The 20,234-nt window shown below is 62.1% G+C and overlaps 1 protein-coding gene across 1 annotated transcript in view; it reads right to left on the minus strand.

Moving 5' to 3' along the window:
• Positions 1–1,216: 1,216 nt before the first annotated feature.
• Positions 1,217–20,234, minus strand: part of ADAP1 (ArfGAP with dual PH domains 1) — a 63,653-nt gene continuing 44,635 nt past the window's right edge. Inside the window, exons 5-11 of the mRNA XM_023655071.2 lie at positions 13,509–13,621; positions 12,380–12,526; positions 3,702–3,785; positions 3,450–3,512; positions 2,702–2,773; positions 2,283–2,511; positions 1,217–2,200 (exon numbers count right to left, since the gene is read on the minus strand). Coding sequence (XP_023510839.1) covers positions 2,172–2,200; positions 2,283–2,511; positions 2,702–2,773; positions 3,450–3,512; positions 3,702–3,785; positions 12,380–12,526; positions 13,509–13,621 — 737 coding nt within the window. The 3' untranslated portion in view covers positions 1,217–2,171. The remainder of the gene's footprint in view (positions 2,201–2,282; positions 2,512–2,701; positions 2,774–3,449; positions 3,513–3,701; positions 3,786–12,379; positions 12,527–13,508; positions 13,622–20,234) is intronic.

Here is a 20,234-nt window from a genome sequence, read left to right on the forward strand (position 1 = left end):
CTCTGCCCGCGGTGGGCGGAGTGGACGGAGACGAGGGGCCCGTGCGGGGCACGTCTGGTAGTTGTAGATACGAATAGACGGTGGTTTATTCGACAGACGGTGGTTTATTCGACTTCGGAGAAACCAGATCCGCTCAGAGGGCGGCGGCCTGTCCGGGGTCGGCCCCCGCTGCCCGGGTTCTGGGCGGAGGCGGAGGGGGGGCTGCGCGGGGGCCGAGCCACGACGGACGCCCCGCTCGTGCGCGACGCTTGATTTGAACCCGAGTCGCGTCCAGCAGGATGGCTGGGTTTCAGGGAAGTTTGAGCGGAGCGCACGTGCTCTACGCGCGCTTTTGCCCCCGATCCACGCGGACGAGCAGCGCCCGCTGCCCCGAGCCGGGCGGACCCGCGGCCGCCGTCGTGACCCTCCTCCCACGGGCTCGCCGGCCTCCCGGAGCGCGGCTCGTCCCCAGGGTGCGGTTCGCGGCCCGGCCCCGCCGGGAGGGGGGAGCTCTGCGCCGTCGCAGCTGCGCGTCTGTAGGATGGGAAGGGTGTCAGTCCCCCGGGTACGGCGCTGGGTGCGCGCGCTCGCACACGGTGCACACGCAGAGAGCGTGCCCGCACTGTCAGGGTCAAGGAAGGGTCTAGAAGACGGTGCGGGAGGCCTTAGGTGGGCTGAGCCCCGCAGTGGGGCGGATCCAGGGGCGCCTCCCGCCTCTGGAAGGCGGTGGGCGAGGGTGGACGGTGGCGTCCGGGGAGGGGCGGACCCGGCGTCTGGGAAAAGGGCGAACCCGCAGCCCCGGGGTTGGGGGGGGTGGTCATGTGCCAGGAGCGGGCCGGCCCTCTCCCTGGGGGCGGGGGCAGGGCCAGGGCCCCCTGTGGCCGTCCTCACCCCCAGCCCAGCCGTCTCGGGCCCTGGCAGCCTTGGGTCAGTTGGGATGGGGGCCAGGACCCTCTGTGAGGAGCTCGCGCCGCCTGAGCAGCCGGGTCTACGCGGAGCCTGGGCTGGTGGGCGGGGCGCTCAGGCGCAGAGCGAGACGGGGGCTCAGAGCACGAAGGACGACCCCAGGCCCACCTGCCCTGGGCTGTTCTGGGGCGCTGGGACTCGGCCATGAGCCCAGGCAGAGGCCCGCGGGTGCCCTGCTCCTGGGGGTGCCCCTCCTCCCGGCGTGGACCTGAGGCCAGGCGGCAGGTCCTCCCGGGGGCCTGAGCCCCCTCCCCAGCCGCGGACACACAAATGAGGCCACGCCAGAGCCCACTTTATTCCAGGATGTGACACAAGGTGGGGAGAATGCCCCGCCTTGGGGACCCTCTCCCAGTCCCCTCGAGGGCTGGTCCAGGGCTCCCCTGCAGCGGACACGTCTCAGCCGAGCAGGACGGGAGAGCTGGGGCAGCCCGGTTCCCCCGCAGTGACACACTGCAGCCTCCTAGGGAGACCGCACCCCGTGCACCGTCCCCACCCCCCAGCCGTTCTCACAGATGCCCGCCCACAGTGGACAGAGCCAGGCCACCTGGGGAGGGGGCTCGGTGGCTGCACCTACTGGCCAGCCCACAGCACGCTGGGGGCCGGTGGGGGTGAGTGGGGCCCAGGCCTCTACTGGCCTCATGGCAGCTCAGGCCGCCACCCTCCAAGGGTTCAAAGGCCTCAAGGTCAGGCTAGTAGGGTGGGTGGCTGGTCAGTGCCAAGCCGGGCACTCGAGGTGCTCCCCCTCCCGTCTCCCTCCCGTCTCCCCCCGACCCAGGCAGGCGCCCCAGCGCCCCACGACTGACACACAGCAGATGCTCAATAAATACGTGTTGGGGGGCCGGGGGACGTGGGCAGGATGGCAGTGGGCGGGGAGGCATGCAGGCTGGCCCTCTGTCCCCAGGCCCAGCCTCCTATCGGGGCAAGTCCTCCTGGGGGCAGGGCCGGGCCTCAGGGAGGGAGGGTCCGTGGGGAGGGGTGTGGGAGGGGGTGTCACAGATCGGGGCAGCAGCATGATGGGGTCAGAGGTCAGGCCGGGCAGCCCGCTGTGAGCTTCCAGAGAAACAGGTCCCGGTGGCTGAGGCTCAGGCCCCGCGGCCGCATCCGGGCTGCCCCTCGGGGTGGGGCAGGGGCTGGCCCGCGCCCTCCGTCCACAGCCCCGCATCCGGCCGCCGCCTCGCCGGCCGCGTCTAGTGAGTCCAGTCCCTCGGCCACCAGGACGGTCTCCGCTAGGGTTTATGCTTGAAGTGCGCTTCCACTGCAAAAGGGACAGGCGTCCAGCCGGTCAGGGCCACACGGGGTGCGGGCACAGTCCCCAGGCCGCCCCGCCCGGCCCTCACCTGCGTACTCCTGGGGCAGCATGGGCCTGTCCACGACCTTGCGGAAGGCCTCCACCCACGCCCGCTGCTCCGACTCCGTCTCGCAGGCCAGCAGGAACTTGCGCTCCGGCGTGACGATGGTGATGCCGTGTGGCCAGTGGTGGCCCTGGGTGGACGGCGGGAGCCCGTCCAGCACCGTGTAGCCGCTCTCCTTGCTGCCGATGAAGACCTCCCCTCGGGCGAAGGCGTCCTGCCGGCGGGGCCAGGCTGAGCGGCTGGTCCCGGGCCCCCGGCCGGCCCACCTCATGCAAGGGGGCAGCCAGGGCTGTGCCTCCTCCCTGCGCCCAGCTTTGCCTGGGCCCCCAGATCCAGGGTGATGAGGGGAGTAGGAGCCCGTCCCCCCGAGGCCTGGCTGACCCACGGCCCCGGCCCTTCCTTACCAGGGGGTCCTTGAAGTACATGAGCCTGCGGTCATCCATGGTGAACCAGCGCTTCCGGAAGCCTTCTGTTTGCTGTGCGTCAGAGCGTGCAGTGACTGGCTGGTCGGCCCGAGGCAGGCCCCTGTCCCCAGCTGACCACAGCTCCCCACCAGGAGGCCAGGGCCGGATGTTCATCCACCCACCCGTCCACTCTTTGCTGCCTCCTGCAGGCCATGCTGCATTCTGCTGTGGCCCTCCCACCCTGGCTGCACACAGGGCCTTTGCACGTGCTGTCCCTCCCTCTGCACAGCTCCTCCTCACCGGGCTGACCCCCAGACCTCCCTGTGGGCCTCAGGTAGGGTCCTGGCGTGGGTGACAGGCTGCTCTGCACCACACTTCCCCAAAGCGCCCCCATCTGGCCTGCGAGGCCACCCGGGACCTGGGATCGGAGTCACCTGTGTCTGCCCCCTACCCCAGCCCATGGCAGGGAAGGGCGGAGCTGACTCCACAGGGCACAGTGGGGGCGCCTGGCCCAAGTAGGGGACAGGTATGTGACAGGGGCGAGGCAGGGCTGGGGCCTGACCCAGAGCCCCACCGTCCGGGCCAGTGGGGCCCCTTTCTTACAAAACATTTCCGGGCCAGGCGACCCATGCCAAGATGACCCCCTGAAACAGGCAGCCGCGCCGCGCGTGGGAGGGTGGCTGGCACCCCCGGCCTCCCGCCGCCCCCAGGGGCCCGAGGTTCGGAGCCCGGCAGCGGGCCCACCCACCTTGGGCCCGGTCTTCTCCATGTAGCCCTCCTTCAGGTAGTTCCTGGAGAGCTTCGGCACCAGCTGCGGCAGAGAGCGGCTCAGCCCGGCCCCGCGGCCCCGGGCCCCGTCGAGCAGGGGCCCTGTGGTCACCTCCCGGGGCCTCGGCGGGCAGGGCAGGGCACTCTGGGGCCCAGGCGGGCCCTTGGTCAGCCCCCGACACCACCCCCCGCTAGGAAGCACGACCCCCAGGGGGACAGCCGCGCCACTCACGTCTGCGTCGCTGGCGCCCGGGAAGGCCACCTGCAGGTAGTGGAAGCGGGCGGCTCGGAGCGCGTTGAACCAGTCCACCATCTCCTGCGGGCAGAGGCGGTGTGGGCCGCGGCCAGGGCGGGCGCCCCCGGAGCCCTGCCCCCTCGGCCCCTCCTCCGGGCGCCGGGGTCGAGGACGGGCTGCCCCCACTCAGGCCGGGCCGCCGCGCGGGGCGCCGTGCAGGGGGGAGGCCCACGGGGGAGGGCGGTCCACGCGGGCGACGACCACGCACCAGAGCGTCCGGTGTGGCCCGGCGCGGGGTCGGGCAGGCCGCTCGGGAGGGGCGGGCACAGCGGGCGGGGCCGGGCGGCCCTTCCTGCTCTCAGACGGCCGCTTAACGCCCCGCTGCTCGGAACCGCCCCAGCCGCCCAGAGCGCGCCCCGCTGCTCCCGGCCGCCCGCCCCACAGACCCCGCCCACCTCAGGCCCCGCCCCTCAGGTCCTGCCTAGACCCCGCCCACCTCAGGCCCCGCCCACCTCAGGTCCCACCCCTCAGGTCCTGCCTAGACCCCGCCCACCTCAGGCCCCCGCCCCCTCAGGCCCACCCAGACCCCGCCCACCTCAGGCCCCGCCCCTCAGGCCCTGCCCAGACTCCGCCCCCCACAGGCCCCTCCACCACTGGACCCCTGAGGCCCCACCCCAGAGACCCCGCCCCTCAGGCCCTGCCAAGGCTCCACCCACCACAGGCCCCGCCTCCACTGGACCCCTGAGGCCCCGCCCACCACAGGGCCCGCCCTTCAGAGGCCCCGCCTCCACAAGCCCCACCCTGAGCCCCTTCACAGGCCATGCCCCTCGAGGCCCCGCCCCTCGAGACCCTGCCCCGCGCAAGCCTCGCCCCCCATGGCCAGCACAGGACCCCTGACCCAGCCCTGCAAATCCAGGCCGTGACCTCCACTCTGGACCCTGCTAGGAGCCTCAGCTCATCCCTGGTGCCCCCACCCCATTCCCGGCACCACTGAGTCTTCCGGTTCCTTCTCCCTCCCCTGGGGCAGAGCCACATCTAATGGGCGCAGCTGCATCCAAGCACCAGGCCAGGCACCAGGCTCTCAGGGGCAGGGAGGAGAGGGGCCGCTGTGCACATGGAAAGGCCCTGGGCTCCATCACCTGCCCCTTCCCTCCCTGGCCTGGTCTCCCCGAGGACAGCGGGGGCAGAGCTCCTGGAGAAAGCCGAGGCCGGCGCGCGCCTGAGCCAGGTTCCCTGCTAACACCTGTAAACGCTGCACCAGCAGCTGGGCTGCTTCAAGGCCTCCACCCGTGAGGTGGGCAGGGCCGCAGCAGACGCAGGTCTGCTGAGGACGGGAGACCCAAGCCAAGGGGGTGGCGGGGACGCAGCCCCCAAGGGCTGGCAGTGAGCTGCCCTCGGCCCCCTGGACGTGGGAGGGGCTGCGGGAGAGCTGGCTGACAGACGGCCCTCGCCCCGCAGAGGACGGAGCTCACTCTCTGCAGAGGGCGGAGGAGGGTCTTGGCCCAGGAGACGGGGAGCCCCAGCGCGGGCGTGCACGTGGGGGCACCGCTCCAGACACGGGGAACTGTGTGACTACGCACACACCAAGGCCCGAGAGCCCCATCCCGCTCAGCCCCACAGTGCGGGGGGCAACCGCGTCGGCACGAGGCGGAGGAGTGCTCTCGGGAGAATCTGACAGCCCCCCAGGAGGGCGCACGCGGAAGACAGGGAACAGAGCACGGGAACAGACAGGAAACAGCAACTCCAGAGAGACACGCTGCTCAGGGAGAAGCCGGCTTCAGGATTTGACAAGAACAATCAGGTTAGAAAACAGGAACAGTGCCCTTTGTGAAACGAACACTCCGAGAGCCAAAGGGAGCTCCGCAGAATTAAAACACCGCAAGCAGAAGTACAATTTCCAACAGAAGAGCTGGAAGACAAACTTGAAGCTTCCCAGAAAGTAGAGAGAAATAAAAGTGCGAACACAAGAGAGAACCAATCTGAGACAGCCGATGGCTGAATGATGAGTTCCAGAAAACAGCAGCAGAGAAAGTGGGGGAGGAAACTGTCAAATAATTGAAGGAAATACTCCTCGACCTCATGGACGTGAATCCCTGGGTGGGGAGGAGTCACCGAGCTCCAGCACAGAAGAGGGAGACGGGCCCAGATGTGGGGAGGTCATCAGCAACTGTCCGGGGCCAAGGAGGCAGTGGGGCAGTGCCTTCAGGGTCACGACGGGACGTCAGGTCCAACTCAGAATTCTATGATGAGCCAAACTCTACATCACTCAGAGGGTAAAGCTGTCGGATGTGCAGGGTCTCTGAAAACTTGCTTCCCAGGCACTTTCTCAGAAAACCACTGAAGGACGTGCTCCACCAAGAGGAGGGAGGAAAGTGAGAAGGAATAGGGGCCCAGGGAGCAGAGCCAGCCCCGCAGTGAGACGGGGCTGCAGGAGGGGCGCCTCCAGAGGGCTGAAGTCGGCTGCTGCCCGGGCGCCTGACCACATCCAGAGACCCAGACAATCCGCGGAGAGTGTGGGTGAGTTAGTGACGAGCACAAGCTCACTAGAGGGGAAAAAGACAGCCACCAGGTCTAGGGGAGAGAAAAGATCACGCAGGAAAGGAAAGTGATACGGTCTGCTCCACTGCTCAGCGTCACAACACCGCAAACGCTGAAGACACAGGGGCGAGACTGCGGTGTAAGTGTGACGGGCGGTGGGGAATGGGACACGGCCGTGCGCGTGAGGGGCGGGGGCAGGAGGGAGCTGAGCCTCGTCTTCCACAGTGGGCAGTCGTCAGTGTGGCCTCCGCAGAAGATCGGGCAGCAGGACACGCGTGTTATTCCAACGCCTGGACGGAGAGCTGAAAAGGGGATTCTGGGAAGATGGCAGAGCAGGGAGCACCTGGAAACTGTCCCCCCACCTGGACACCAACGGCACCAGGGGTCTGTCTGAGGTACAGTCGCACACTGCATCATGACATTTCAGTGAACGGCAGACGGCACACACACGATGGTCCCCAGGATGAGAACCACGTAGCCTGGGTGTGTGGAGGGCTGTGCCATCTGCATTTGCGTGAGTGCAGTCTGTGACGTTCGCACGATGACACCCTTCTCAGAACATGTGCCCATCGTTGCGTGACGTGTGACGGTAACTATTTTGAAACTCAAGTCTGTTGAAATCTTGCAACTTCCAGGGGAAGACTTGGACACAAACTGCGGTTAATTTTGGTCAGTTTTAGCTCTGAGCACAGCAGCAGCTCTCACGTCCTGCCCCTACCCACAGCGGGCAGCTGTGCCGTGTTCCTGCAGTGGCCTGCACACAGCTCGCATGAGCCGGGGTGGGCAAGGAGGGCTCTGTCCTCCAAGTATCAGGGGCCTGCGCTCTCATGACTGACTGCTGCTTCTGATCATGAGGGTGCAGACAAAGAGGGGGGTGACCATTGCTGCCCCTGCCCCGCTTGGCAAGCCCCTCCCCCTCTGGCTGAAGTGACTTCCAGGGGATTGAAGGGCCAGCACCATCTTCTTCTCACCTTCATTTTTTGCTCTTCCCTTTGGGACCAGACATTAAAGACTAGGACATTCACAAGCAACTGCACGTAGAGGAAAATTAGTAAGTGACCGTGCACGCCCAAAGGCCTAAGAAGACCTGAAGTTTACACCCGGCTCATCTTCAGCCTACACAGAGATGGCATACACAATCAAAAAACTAAAATAACAAAAGACAGCAAACCCTGGGGAGGGGGAGAATCTGATTCCAGAGTTACCAGACTACTAGATTCAAATGTCCATGCTCAACAACAACAAAAAACCCGAAGGCACGCAAGAAAACAGGAAAGTATGGCCCATTCAAAAGAAAAAATAGGTCAACAGAATCTCCCTGAAAAGCCCTAATGGCAGATAGTCTTTAGAGAGACTTTAAAACACAGTCTTAAAGATGCTCAAAGAACAAAAGAAAGATGTAGAGAAACTCAAGACAATGATGCATAAACAAGATGGAAGTATCAATAAAAAGAAAACCTAAAATGAAACCAAAAGGAAATTCTGGAGTTAGAAGACCGATAACTGAAATGAAACATTCACTAGAGGATGTCAAATCAGACTCGAGCAGGGACAAGAAAGAACCAGTGAACTTGAAGACAAGGACAAGGAAACGACCAAGGTTGAGAAACAGACAGAAAAGACTGAGCAGAGCCTGAGGGACCCGCGGGACACCATCAAGAGGACCAGCACACGCACCACGGGGGTCCCAGAGGGAGGAGAGACAGAAACGGGCAGAAGAGAACACTTGAAGAAGTCTGGCTGAAAACTTCCCAAATCTTTTGAAAGACACGACTATGAACATCCACAAAGCTCAAAGAACTCCAAGCAAGATGAACTCCGAGAAGCACACACTGAGACACATTACAGTCAAACTTTCAAAACACAAAGAGAGACTCTTGAAAGCAGCAGGAGGGAAGTGACTCACCACATAAAAGGGACTCGTAATGTGACGAGCAGATCTCTCGTCACAAACACTACAAGCAGAAGACAGCCAATATCGTCAAAGGACTCAAAGAAAGAAACTGTCGATCGAGAATCCTATATCCAGGAAAACGGTTCTTCAAAAGAGGGAGAAATCAAGACATTCCCAGATAAAGAAGAGCTGAGGGGGTGCGACCACTGGACCTGCCCTGCAAGAAGTGCTCACGGGCGTCCTGCAGGCGAGACAAACGGACGCTGGACAGCACCCTGAAGCCACAGGGAGAAATGCGGATCTCAGTAAAGGACGACACGTGGGCAAGGATAACGGCGAGTACTGTTGGAACAACAGCTTGGAACTGTACTCTTTGTTTTTTATGTAATTTAAGAGACTAATGCAGTTAAAAGAATTGTTTATCTTTTGGGGCACACGATCATAAAGATGTAATTCTGTGACATCAACAACTGACACGAGTGGGATGGAGCTATAAAGGAGCACGGTGTCTCTGCGTTACTGATGTCAGCTGGTATAAACTCAAATCAGAATGTTACAACGTTAGGAAGTTAAATGTAATCCCCATGGTAACCACAAAGAAAATAGCTAAAGAATATACACAAAAGGTAATTAAAAATAAATTTAAACATTTCACTACACAAGTCAACTAAACACAAAAGAAGCCGGGAAGGCAGGAAATGACACACAAAAAAAGCTACAGGGCATAGAGAACACAAACAGAAGTCAGTCCCTTCTTATCAGTAATCATTTTAAATGTAAATGGATTAAACTCTTCCCATCAAAAGACAGAGAGTGGCAGAATGGATAAAAACACGTGATTTAACGACATGCTGTCTGCAAGAGACACACTTAGATCCAAAGACACAGACAGGTTGAAGGTGAAAGGATGGAAACGATAGTCCGGGCGAATGGTGACCAGCAGAGAGCAGGAGTGGCCGTACGACTATCAGACAGAATGCATTTTAAGTTAAAAACATTACAAGAGACAAAGACGTTATCTGTCAATCAAAGCCTCGATGTAGAAAGAAGACAAAACAATTATAAACGTTTATGCACCTAATGACAGACCATCAAAATGTACGAAGCAAAACCTGACAGAACTGGAGAGAGAAATAGACAGTTTTGCAATAATATTTGGAGATTTCCACACCCCACTCACAGGGATGGGCAGAACAACCAGAGAGAAGAGAGGTAAGGAGACACAGGGCGTAACACAGCGGACCAACTAGATCTAACGGAACAGAGCCCACGACTCAGCAGACACATTCTTCTCAAGCGCACAGGGGGCGTTTTCCAGGACACACCGTATATTAGGCCAGAAATTAAGTCTCAGTGGGTTTTAAAAAATAGGTTTCATACAAAGCATCTTCTCTGACCACAACAAGATGAAATGAGAAATCAGTAACATACAGAAAACTGGAAAATTCACAAAATTGTGAAAGGCAGACAACCAACAGATCAGAGAAGAAGTCACAAGGGAAATCAGGAAATACTTAGAGAAGAATAAGAATGAAAACACAACATAACAAAACTTACAAGATGCAGCAAAAGCAGTACTAAGGGGGAAATGCTTACATTAAAAAACAAGAAAGCTCTCAGATCAAGAGCCTAACTTTACAACTTAAGGAACCAGAAAAAGAAGAACAAACTAAACCCAAAGCAAGAGGAAAGGGGAAAAAATAGAGATAAATGAAATAGAGAACGGAAAAACAAGAGAGAAAATAAATGAAGCCAAAAGTTGGCTCTTCAAAAAGATCAACAAAATTGACAAACCTTTAGCAAGATGGACAAAGGAAAAGAGAGAGAAGAGTCAAATTACTAAAATCAGAAGTGAAAGAGGAGACGTTACTACCAATTCAACAGATGAAAAGAATTATAAGGCAGTACTATGAACAATTTACACTGAATAATTGGACAACCTGGATGAAATGGTCAACTTCCCAGAAACACAAGACTAAATCAGGCAGACAGACATTGAGCAGACCTCTAACAACCAAGGAGACTGAACAAGTGATGGAAAACCTCCCAGCACAGAAAAGCCCTGCGCCCCGTGGCTGCCCTGGGGAATCCCACCAAACACTCAAAGAGCCGCCTTCAGTCCTTCTCACACTTCTCCACAAACCTGAAGAGGACGGGACACTTCCTAACCCATCCTACGAGGCCAGCACGACCCTGACACCAAGGCCAGACAAAGACGCTGCAAGAAAAGAAAACTGAAGACCAATATCCCCGACGATCATTGATGCAAAATCCTCCAGAAAATACCAGCAAACTGAATTCAGCAGCGTATGAGGATTACGCCCCATGACCAAGTGGGATTTATTCCTGGAATGCAAGGACGGCTCAACACGTGAAAGCCAATCAGCATAATACCCCACTTAACAGAATGAAGGGAAAAAAACACACGATCATCTCAACTGATGCTCAAGAAGCATCTGAAAAAATTCATATGCAATCTAAAGGGAACTCAAATAGACAAAACAACCCTAAAAAGGAAGAATACAACTGCAGGAATCTCACTTTTGATTTCAAAACTTATTACAAAGCCACAGTAATGAAAACAGTGTGGTCCTGGCAATAAAGACAGACACGTAGACCAACGGAATAGGGTCCAGAAATGAGCCCTCACGTACACGATCAAACGGTTTTTGACGAGACCATTCTATGGGGAAAGGACAGACTTTTCACCAAACGGTGCTGGGAAACCTGGACACCCACACGCAAAGAACGAAGCTGGACCCTCACCTAACACCACGTACAAAAATTAACTCAAAAGGGATCAGTGACCTAAACGAAGACCTAAAACGATAAGACTCTTAGCAGAAAACAGGACAAAAGCTCCACGACTTTGTGTTTGGAAATGATTTCTTGGATACGACACCAAAGGCACAGGCAACAAAAGAAAAAACGGACAAATTGGGCTTCATGAAAATTTAAAAATTGTATGCATTGAGAGACTATCCACAGGGTAAAACAACAATCCACAGAATGGGAGAAAATATTTGCAAATCATATATCTGACTAGAGATAAATACCCAGAATATACAGAGAACTCCTCAAATTCAACAAAAAAACCAAACAACCTGATTAAAAAATGGGCAAAGGACTTGAACAGACACTTCCCCAAAGAAGACATATGAATGGCCAACAAGCACATGAACAGATGCTCAGCATCACTAATCACCAGGGAAACGCAGATCCAAATCAAAAGGAGACGCCACTGCACGCTCATTAGGCGGCTAAACTGAAAAAAGCAGAAACTCGTGTCAGAGGGCAAACCGGAGCCCAGGCGCACGGCTGGCGGGAACGTGAGATGGGGCAGCTGCTGTGGACAACAGTCTGGGGGATCCTCAAAACACCGAAAGTAGAAGCACCATACGACCCGGCAATTCCACTCCCGGGTGTAGACCCAAAGAACTGAAGCGGGGTGTTGAACCAGATATTCGCACACCCACGTTCACAGCAGCCAAGAGGCGGAAGCGACACGTGTCCACCGAGGGATGATGGACAGAGAACGTGGTCCACCCACACAGGGGAGCACCACTCAGCCTTGAAAAGGAGGGAGACCCCGACACCTGCTCCCCCGCGGATGGACCCCCCTTACACGACACTCAGTGAAACGAGTGAGTCACCAAGGACACACTGTGCGATCCCACTTGCATGAGGTCCCTGAGTCGTCACGTTCACAGACAGAAAGCAGACGGAGGGGCCGGGGCTGGGGACGGGGAGGGGCGCGAGTGTTCAGTGGGGACCGAGTTTCTCTGGCGTGAGGGAACGTCCTGGAGGTGATGGTGTGACGGCCGCACGACAGCGTGAGCGTGCTCAGCGCCCCAACTGTGCACTGGAAACGGTCGAGCCGGGAACTGCTGTGTTACGGGTATTTCGACACCACAAACAAGGGAAGAACAGGGTTGACGGCCGCTGCTCTGGGGACGAGCCCAGGCGCTCTCGCTGTCGAACCACGGGCACACACGCTCGCGACGAAGGCCGAAGGGGCAGAGCGGGCACTGCCGACCAAAGCACGGACGTGGGGTTTGCTCAGGGCCCTGCCGCGCCCTCCGGAGACGCTGGTGGGAGGGAGGGGGCCGCCAGGGCGGGACGTGCAGGCCGGCACAGCCACCACCTCCTCGCGTGGCTCCGGGCCCCTCCAGCCCCCAACTCCCGCCCTGGGTGGGTAGCGAGCTCTGCCCCACCCCACCCCCCAGCCAGCCCACGCACCCACCTTCCCGTCCTCGTGGTAGACGAAGATGTTGCGGGTGCTGTTGTCCTTCAGGTAGGTGACCTGCAGGCCGTGGGGGTGGCCGATCTTGGCTGGCTGGAAGGTGGCATTCAGATGCTCGATCTTCATGACGGCCTTGGGCTCCTTGGCCTGGGAAGCAAGGCCGGGCCTCAGCGCCAGGTGGGCAGAGAGCCCCAAGCTCCAGGGGGCAGGCAGGGCGGGCTCTGCCGATGCTGGCCACAGATATCCTGTGCTGTGTGGCTTTGGGTGAGCTACTTACCCTCTCTGGGCCAGGCTTCCTGGTCTGTCGGTCTAAGGTAACAGCATCCCCCTCCCAGGGGATGGCAAAGGCTGGCGCTCACCTCTAGGTAGACCCCTCCTCTGGCCCTTGGGCACACAGCTGCTCTGTCTGGTTTGCCCCCACCCAACGCCAGGCCCTCCCTGTCCTGTCCTGTCAGCCTGGCATCTCTCTTCTCCTTGCACAGGGGGCTGGCTGGCTGTGGGGTCAAGGGCCAGAAGCTGCCCGTGGTTTCTGTCCCACAAGGGGATGTTCCCACCTGGAGCTGGTGGGGCCGGGCTCGGCCAGCTGCAGGGCCTTCCAGACCCCCGCCCCTCCCCACAGCTGCCTGGGGGTTCCAGGGTCACTGCAACATGTGCTTGCTGGGTGGGGTGACCACTGACCTCAGCCAGCCCCCTCTGTCCTTCTCAAGCCTGGGAGTGCCCACCGAGGAAGGGCTGGCCATCTCTGTGCCCCCAGCATCGCCCAACCCAGGCCTGGCCCTGGGGAGTGACTGTGAGTGAGGGGCGGATGGGGGTGTCCCAGGGGAGTGACATGTCCTCACAAGGGGTGGGTGACAGGTCCTCATGGGGGGGTAGTATGTCCCCACATGGGGTGACGTGTTCTCATGGTGGGTGGCGTGTCCCATGGAGGGTGGCATGTCCCCATGGGGGGAACAGTGTGTCCCCATGGGGGTGGCATGTCCCCATGGGGGGTGGCATGTGCCTGTGGGACCAGCATGGCTCCCAGGATGCATGTGGGCAGCTGAGGAGGTGGTGCGGCTGTCCTGGAGGGGAGGCCAGGACACTACCCGACGACAGCACCTGCTACCGCCTGCCCCCGAGCCCGGCTCACGTCGTTCCTGTTGAAATACTTCAGGGCTCCCTCTCGTTCCGTCAGCACAAACTTCCGGCTTAGAAACTGCCCGTTGTCCCGGCCACGCTTCCAGAGGAAGCCCTCTCGGTATCCTGGGGAGAAGGGGGCCGTGGGTCAGAGGGTCACAAGGGACGGGGCCGAGGCCGCCATCCTGACCACGCGGAGGGCACGGGCAGGGGACTCTGGCCAGCCGTCCTGCCCGTCCCCAGGGACGTCAGCCCCGGGGGGAGGCTGGGTGGGCGCGAGCTGGGTGGGCGCGAGCTGGGCAGATGCAGGGTGCCGGGAGCCTTGGCCGCTGCTGCCTCCCACGGGCTGCTCGTCTCTTCCCTGGTGTCCTCCTGGAGGTGGCAGCGCCGTGGGAAGGGAGCTTCGGCGTCAGTGGACCCAAGAGACCCCTGTGCGGGCCGGCGTCCGCCCCCTAGTCCCAGGAACCTGGGGACGTCACCTTATTCAGCACAACTGACTTGGCAGGTGAGGGAGGGGCTGGGCTGGGCCAGGGTCCTCGTGAGGGGGCAGTGGGAGACGGGGCCGCGGCAGCACAGGGCGCCGTGGCGGTGGTCAGAGTGCGGGGAGCGGCTGGCCCTGCTGCCCCCACTGGCCCGGCGGTGGGGGCTGGGCCCTGAGGAGCCGGGAGCCACAGGGTTGCTGGCGCAGCAGGACCGGAGCGCGGTGCCCTTGGGCACAGGTGCCCTTCCCAGGCCCCCACGTCCCACTCGCTCTGCCTATCCGAGAGGAGCCGGGGGACACCGGGGCCTGGCTGGGTTTCACTGGACACCACCCTTTTTGGAGCTTCACGGGGCTGCCCCCACGTCAGTGGTTCGTCCGTTTTCCTCACCGACGGGACCCTGCGGACGCTGCCCTGCCAACCCAGGCCCCGTGGATGGCCGCCTGGTTGTCTCCAGTTCTCGGTCCCATGAGCAGCTCTGCTGTGCTCCGTGTGACCGACTGTCCACGGGGCGCCCCGCTGTCCTTGGCACATTCCAGGGGTGGGGTCACCCGGTCAGGGTTTGCAGGCTCCTGTACAAACTGCCGTGAGCTTCTGAGCGCCCTGTCTGGGGAGTGGGTCCTGCTGCCACGGGGGAGAGGTGCCCTGCGAGGCCGGCTCAGGGTGCTGTGAGGGCCCAGGCGCGTGCGGCCCCCCTGCTGGAGCGCAGAGCCCAGCCGCCAAGGCGGCCCCATTCCTGACACCATGGAGACGGGCTGTTTGCTCTGCTCCCGAGACATGTGGCCATAAAAAGGCGGCAGCCTGGTGTCAGGGAGGGGGCAGCTGGCGCCTCCCGGTCTGTCCGTCTCGGGACGGTGCCAGACGGGGCCTGCTCCCTCCCCAACAGCTCAGAGGTCCCCACAGCCCTCAGAGCCCGGGGAGAGGCTGACGTGCCCCGGCCCGGCACACGGCACCACAGACACATCCCTCTGTGTGCGCTGGGAACGGGGCCACTGCCGTGTCCCCTAAGCCCAAGCAGGGCCCTACCCAAAGTGTTCGCTGACTGACCAAACGAGCACTTGGCCCGGGGAAAGCTGAAGTCCACTTGCCTTCGCATCAAGGCCGGCCTCCCCAGGCCCCGGGTCAGCCTCGTGAGCTGAGTGTGGACGCAGACGTGGCTGAGCTGCAGCTCTCTCGCGGCCGGCTGGAGGAGAGACGTCTGCAAGGAGGGCCCCTGCCAGCCCCTGTACACGGCCAGCGAGGCCCCGGCTGAGCGCTCGGCCGCCTTCGTCTCTGAACCCCCAGACCTCCAAGGCACACGCCAGGGTGTCTGCCCTCGCGCAGAAGGGGAAACTGAGGCTCCAAGACGTCAGGTCCTGGTCCCAGGTCACCTGGGTGGCGCCGGGTCTGGGGCTCCCTGCCCAGCAGGAGCCCTCGGCTGCGCTGCCCGTGGTGCCCAGCAGGTGGCAGCAGTGCCTCAGGACGCGAGGCGGCAGCCCAAGCTGGGGGAGGCCAGCCTGCTGCAGCCGCAGTGGGTGACGAGCTCCTGCTCTGCCGTGCACTCCACGTTCCCACTGGCCCACCCCTGGCCCAGCCAGAACCAGAGGCCGCAAGACGGAGGGAAGCGCTTGCCCAAGTCTGTCTGGTTCCCGTCCTTTCCCGACAGCCAGCCGCCAAGATGCCTAATTTCAGGCGCTGTGACAGCAACCGCAGTATTTTAGGATGGGCGCTGGCCAGGGTCCCTGACTGCGGCCCAGCTCGGGTATGGCCGTTTGGCCCTCAGCCTGCATCAGCGGCGCCCCCCTCGGGCTGCGCCAGCCTCTCCCAGCTGCGGACACCCCTGTGACAAGGGACGTGGCTGCCAGACTCTGCCATGGCCCCGACCAGCCAGCTCCCTGGTGCTGGGAGCCTTCCTGCCACGCCGGCCTCTCCAGCAGTGGGCCCACGGCCACGCTCACCAAGGCCCAGGGCCTCAGAGTCGCCAGATCCCCACAGATTCCAGGCCCCAGCTTCGTGCTGTCACACCCGGCTCACAGCCACAGCCGTCCCCCCAAGACGGGCCTCTCCAGGCTGCACGCAGCTGGGCTCGCAAACACTGGAGCCCGGCTATGCTGGGAGGGACCGTGTTCTCCCAAAGGACAGGCCGGTCCCAGGGAAGAGGCAGATGCCTCACTCACCATTTACTGAGCACCTACTGTGTGCCCGTGCCTACTGTGCACCAGATCCTACCATGTGCCTAGTCCCACTGTGTGCAGTGCCTACTGTGTGCTGGGCCCTATCCTGTGCCGGGTGCCACCGTGTGCCAGCATCTGCTGGGTGCTGGGCCCAGCACCACCTGCTGGGAGGCTGGAGAGCCGGCCCACGACCCAGGTGCTTCTCCTCGGCCTCTTCTCAGAAAGTCGTCCGGGATTGCCCGGAACCAGCACGGGAGGAGATTCTCAGCACCACAGGTGGCGATGAGACAGCAGCACACACCCGCTGGAAGGGCCTCAGCAGTCGCAACGCCGACGTCCAGGTGTGGGCCAGCATGCAGCACTGCGGCACCTTCTGCATGCCAGAGGGCCTGCAACGTGGGGTGGCCGCTCTCAAGACGCTCGGCACTTTCTCCTAAAGGTGGCAGACACCTGTCCCGTGACTCAGAGAAAAACAACAACCCAAGAGAGATGGACGCTACGATCCCATGAAAGCCAGGGCGCGTGTCTACTGGGGCTTTTCTTGTCGTCATACAACTGGACACAACCTGACACAGCTGACCGGTGGCCAAAGCAGCTGGGGCGCGGCGGGAGGCTGACCACGGACGTGTTGCAGAGCGCGGCTCCGCGTGCTGCGTTTGTCAGAGCCCGTGGAACCAGCTGCACACTGGGTGTGCACATTACATGTCCATTACACCCTATGCGTGTGAATACACGTGGACGTTTTAACTGGAGCGGGCACCACGGGGCCTTGTCTGTGGGCCAGGCTGGGCGTTCTGTGCCCAGGCCCCGGGGTGGCAGATGGGCCCCCACGCTGTGTGGCTTCTACCTGGGGGGGTGCCCTGGTGGAGGGGTGTCCTCTGGGCATAGAGCCAGGGCCTGGGAGGCAGCGGGGAAACTGAGTCCTAGACCGCCCCACCCCAGCCACTCCGCAGAAGGCCAGGACTTGGGTCCCGGGCCTGCAAGCTCCAGTCGAATGCCGACAGGTTGCCGCAGGGCCCAGCACAGAGCAGCCACACCTTGTCTGGCATGGCTCCCCATCCCTCCCACCCCGTCCCTCCCGCCTGCTGCCCAGCGGCCCGCCCCGGCTCCCTGCCTGCTCCCGCCAGCTCTGCCCACCTCACCGGGGACCTGCCCGGGCTTCTGCTATCCACGGGCGTGGGCCACAGCCTCTGGGGCACTTTTGGCTCTCTGCCCACCCACCTGGGTTCATTCTCTCCCTGGCACCCACCACGTCTCAGGTCGCACTGAGCCCCGCGGGGAGGGCTGCCGGCCGGGCAGGGCTCAGGCTGCGGCTGCAGGGGACCCAGGTGCAGCCCCTGGGGTGGAGCTCCACTCCCGTCCTGTCCGCCTGAGAGCCAGCGCGCGGGGCGCCCAGACCAAGGGGCACAGCTCTGACCACCATCCTTCCCAACGAGCCTCTTCGGGCCCACAGAAGCCTCACCCCACAGCAACCAGGCCCCAGGCATGCCTCCACCCGGGACTCCCAGATGTTCTGGCTGAAATGGCCCAACGAGGCCAACGAGGAAAGGTCGGAGGCTGGGGGTCGGTCGGAGGGCCTGGCCAGAGCAGGGGCCCTCTGCAGTGGGGAGTAAAAGCCCGGCTGTCTGGCGTTCCGGGAACAGTGAGCCGGGCCACCATCAGACAAAGGCCTCAGCAACGGCCGATGAGGCGGCGTTCCTGCGTGTGAGTGAACATGCGTGTGATATGCAAGCTGCATGTGACCATCCACACCTAAGAGCACACGTGCGAACGTGCTCGAAGTGCAGGTGTGAACACACGTGCCACTTGCGGCTGCAAATGGCGTGTGAGCGTGTGTGAACGTGCACGCGTGGGCGTGTGAACACGCAGGGCCTGCACCAGGGCAGCAGCGGCGGAGGGCACAGCGTCCATGTCCCGGGGCTGTCCGGGGATGTCTGGCCCTCCCCACGTCGCCCAGCGGCTCGGCTAAGGTGGGGGCAGGGGGGGCCCACAGGAGGAGCGCGTCTGAGCCCCGACCCGGGCGGGCTGGCGGGAGGGGAGGGGCTACTTCGGGCCTGGCTCACGTCAGGGGCTCCAGACCACAGTCCAGAACGTCCAGCTCGTGGGTGTCAAGACGCCAATGTTCTGGCCACTTGGCAGGGCCCCAGGATGTGCGACTGGGACACCTGCCCACATGTGTTCCCTCGTTCGTTCATTCATTCAACAACCAGCACACGCCCAGCAGCTGCCAGGAGGGTCTGCTGGCGTGGGCCGCAGCGAGAGCCAGGAGGCAGGGCCCCGACCTGTAGGCCCACGTTATTGGGGTACCAAGCTGTCTCCCATTTTATGCACAAGGAATCCAGGGCCCAGAGACCCTGCCTGACCTCTGCAAGGTCACACAGCAGCCAGCAGGGAATTAGGGAGCAAGTCCTGCTTCCTGGGGGGAGGCGGCTCACAATGAGGCCAGGGGTCGGGCTAGGGGCTCCCCAGGGTCACATTACCCATCTCCTGAGCCCCCGCAGCACCCAGCACAGGGTCTGCACCCAGAGGAAGAGACCCCCATGCTCACAAACGGGTTTGCCAGACTCTGCAGAAAGTCGGCCACCTGCACCAGACATGTGGACGCCCCACTGGGTACTGGGCAGAGCTGGGGTAGGGGCCACCCCTCAGGGGCCAGGTTAGTCCAAAAGCACCCCCCCACTCCACACGCCCCAAACCCTGGGACCCACACACAGGGGTCTGAGGCAAGAGAGCAGCCAATTCGGACCCCCACATGGAAAACACTGCGGGGTCGGGACAGGCAGTCCTGAGTCCAGTGGGGAGCCCGCCCGGACCCACGGGGCATGGACAGTCCTAAGTCCTAGCCAAACCCCACAAACACCACCAGCTACCTCAGGGACACCTTGGGCCCAATGTGTACCCCACAGCTGATGTCCCAACAACAACCCTGCACTGGGCACCATGTCCTCCCCACTGCACAGATGGGGAAACCGAGGCACGGGGGTGGGCTCTGTCACTCAGTGAGGCCCTGGCCCCACCTGCCTCTGAGCACTCAGCTCTCCCTGTGACATTTGGGACCCAGGCAGGACAGCACTGACTGCACAGCCAGGTGTCTCAGGAGGCAGTACCCTAACCCATGGCGGGGACCGGCGGAGAGGAGGCAGGGAGAGGATAACCCCACGGGAGGAACGGGGGCCCGACGCCTCGCAGGAAGCGCTGTGTCTGTCGGTGACTGGGGGCGGCCTGGCCCTCTGGACAACAGGGGGCATTGTCCGGCCTGAAAGGCAGCCATTGAGACTCTGGCTCAAGACGGAGCCAGTGTGGGGAGGGAGCCAGGAGCAGCTGTACCCAGGGTCAGCCCCCGCGAGCAGGGCCTGGGGTGGGGCAGGTGGGGGCGCGCCCAGCCCAAGAGGCCCCGTTATCATGGGGGTGCAGGCTCCTCCCCACACCCAGGACCTCGGCTGAGGTGGCGGCATGGAGTGTGGGCGGTGGGGAGTGCCAGGTCAGCACCCGCCTGTCCGGGGCCACCTGGACCCCAGCCCCTGCTGCCACAGGCCGGCCCGCGCCCTCCCTGCCACCAGGTCCCGTGAGACTCAGCCACGCGGGGTGCCAGGTCCCGCCCGGCCTGTCAGTGGGTGGGAACGCACATGTGCAGTGACTGAGCGGGGGACGCGGCAGGCTCCCGACCGCGTGGGCCGGCCCCAGCATCAGCACACGCCTGACCACAGTATAGCTATCAAAGCCACAGTCAGCTTGGGCAACACTGCTGACAACTTCCGCCCCGTCCACCGAGGTCCCTCTAATGTCCCCCAGCCCCAGGCTGCCGTCCAGATGGTGCGGCACGTGGCGTGACTCCCGGCCGCTGGCAGCCTCTGACGGTCCCCCATCTTGCCGTGCGTTCCACAGCCTCGGCATCTTGCGGAACGCGGTCGGTGTCCCGTCCAGGGTCCCGGGGCCGGGCTCACGTGGCATCTCCTCTCAGCTGAGGTGAACTGTGGCTCTCAGTGCGCATCGTCCACGCCCCTCGGTCCCCCCAGAAGGGGGCTGCTGGGTCCCCCCCGGGAAGGTGCTACTTCCCCTCTGTCCTGGTCAGCGTCTCGGGAAGACACCAGGTAAATCCCGCCCCTC

This window comes from Equus caballus, chromosome 13 (assembly GCF_041296265.1).
Source record: "Equus caballus isolate H_3958 breed thoroughbred chromosome 13, TB-T2T, whole genome shotgun sequence".
Taxonomy (NCBI): domain Eukaryota; kingdom Metazoa; phylum Chordata; class Mammalia; order Perissodactyla; family Equidae; genus Equus; species Equus caballus.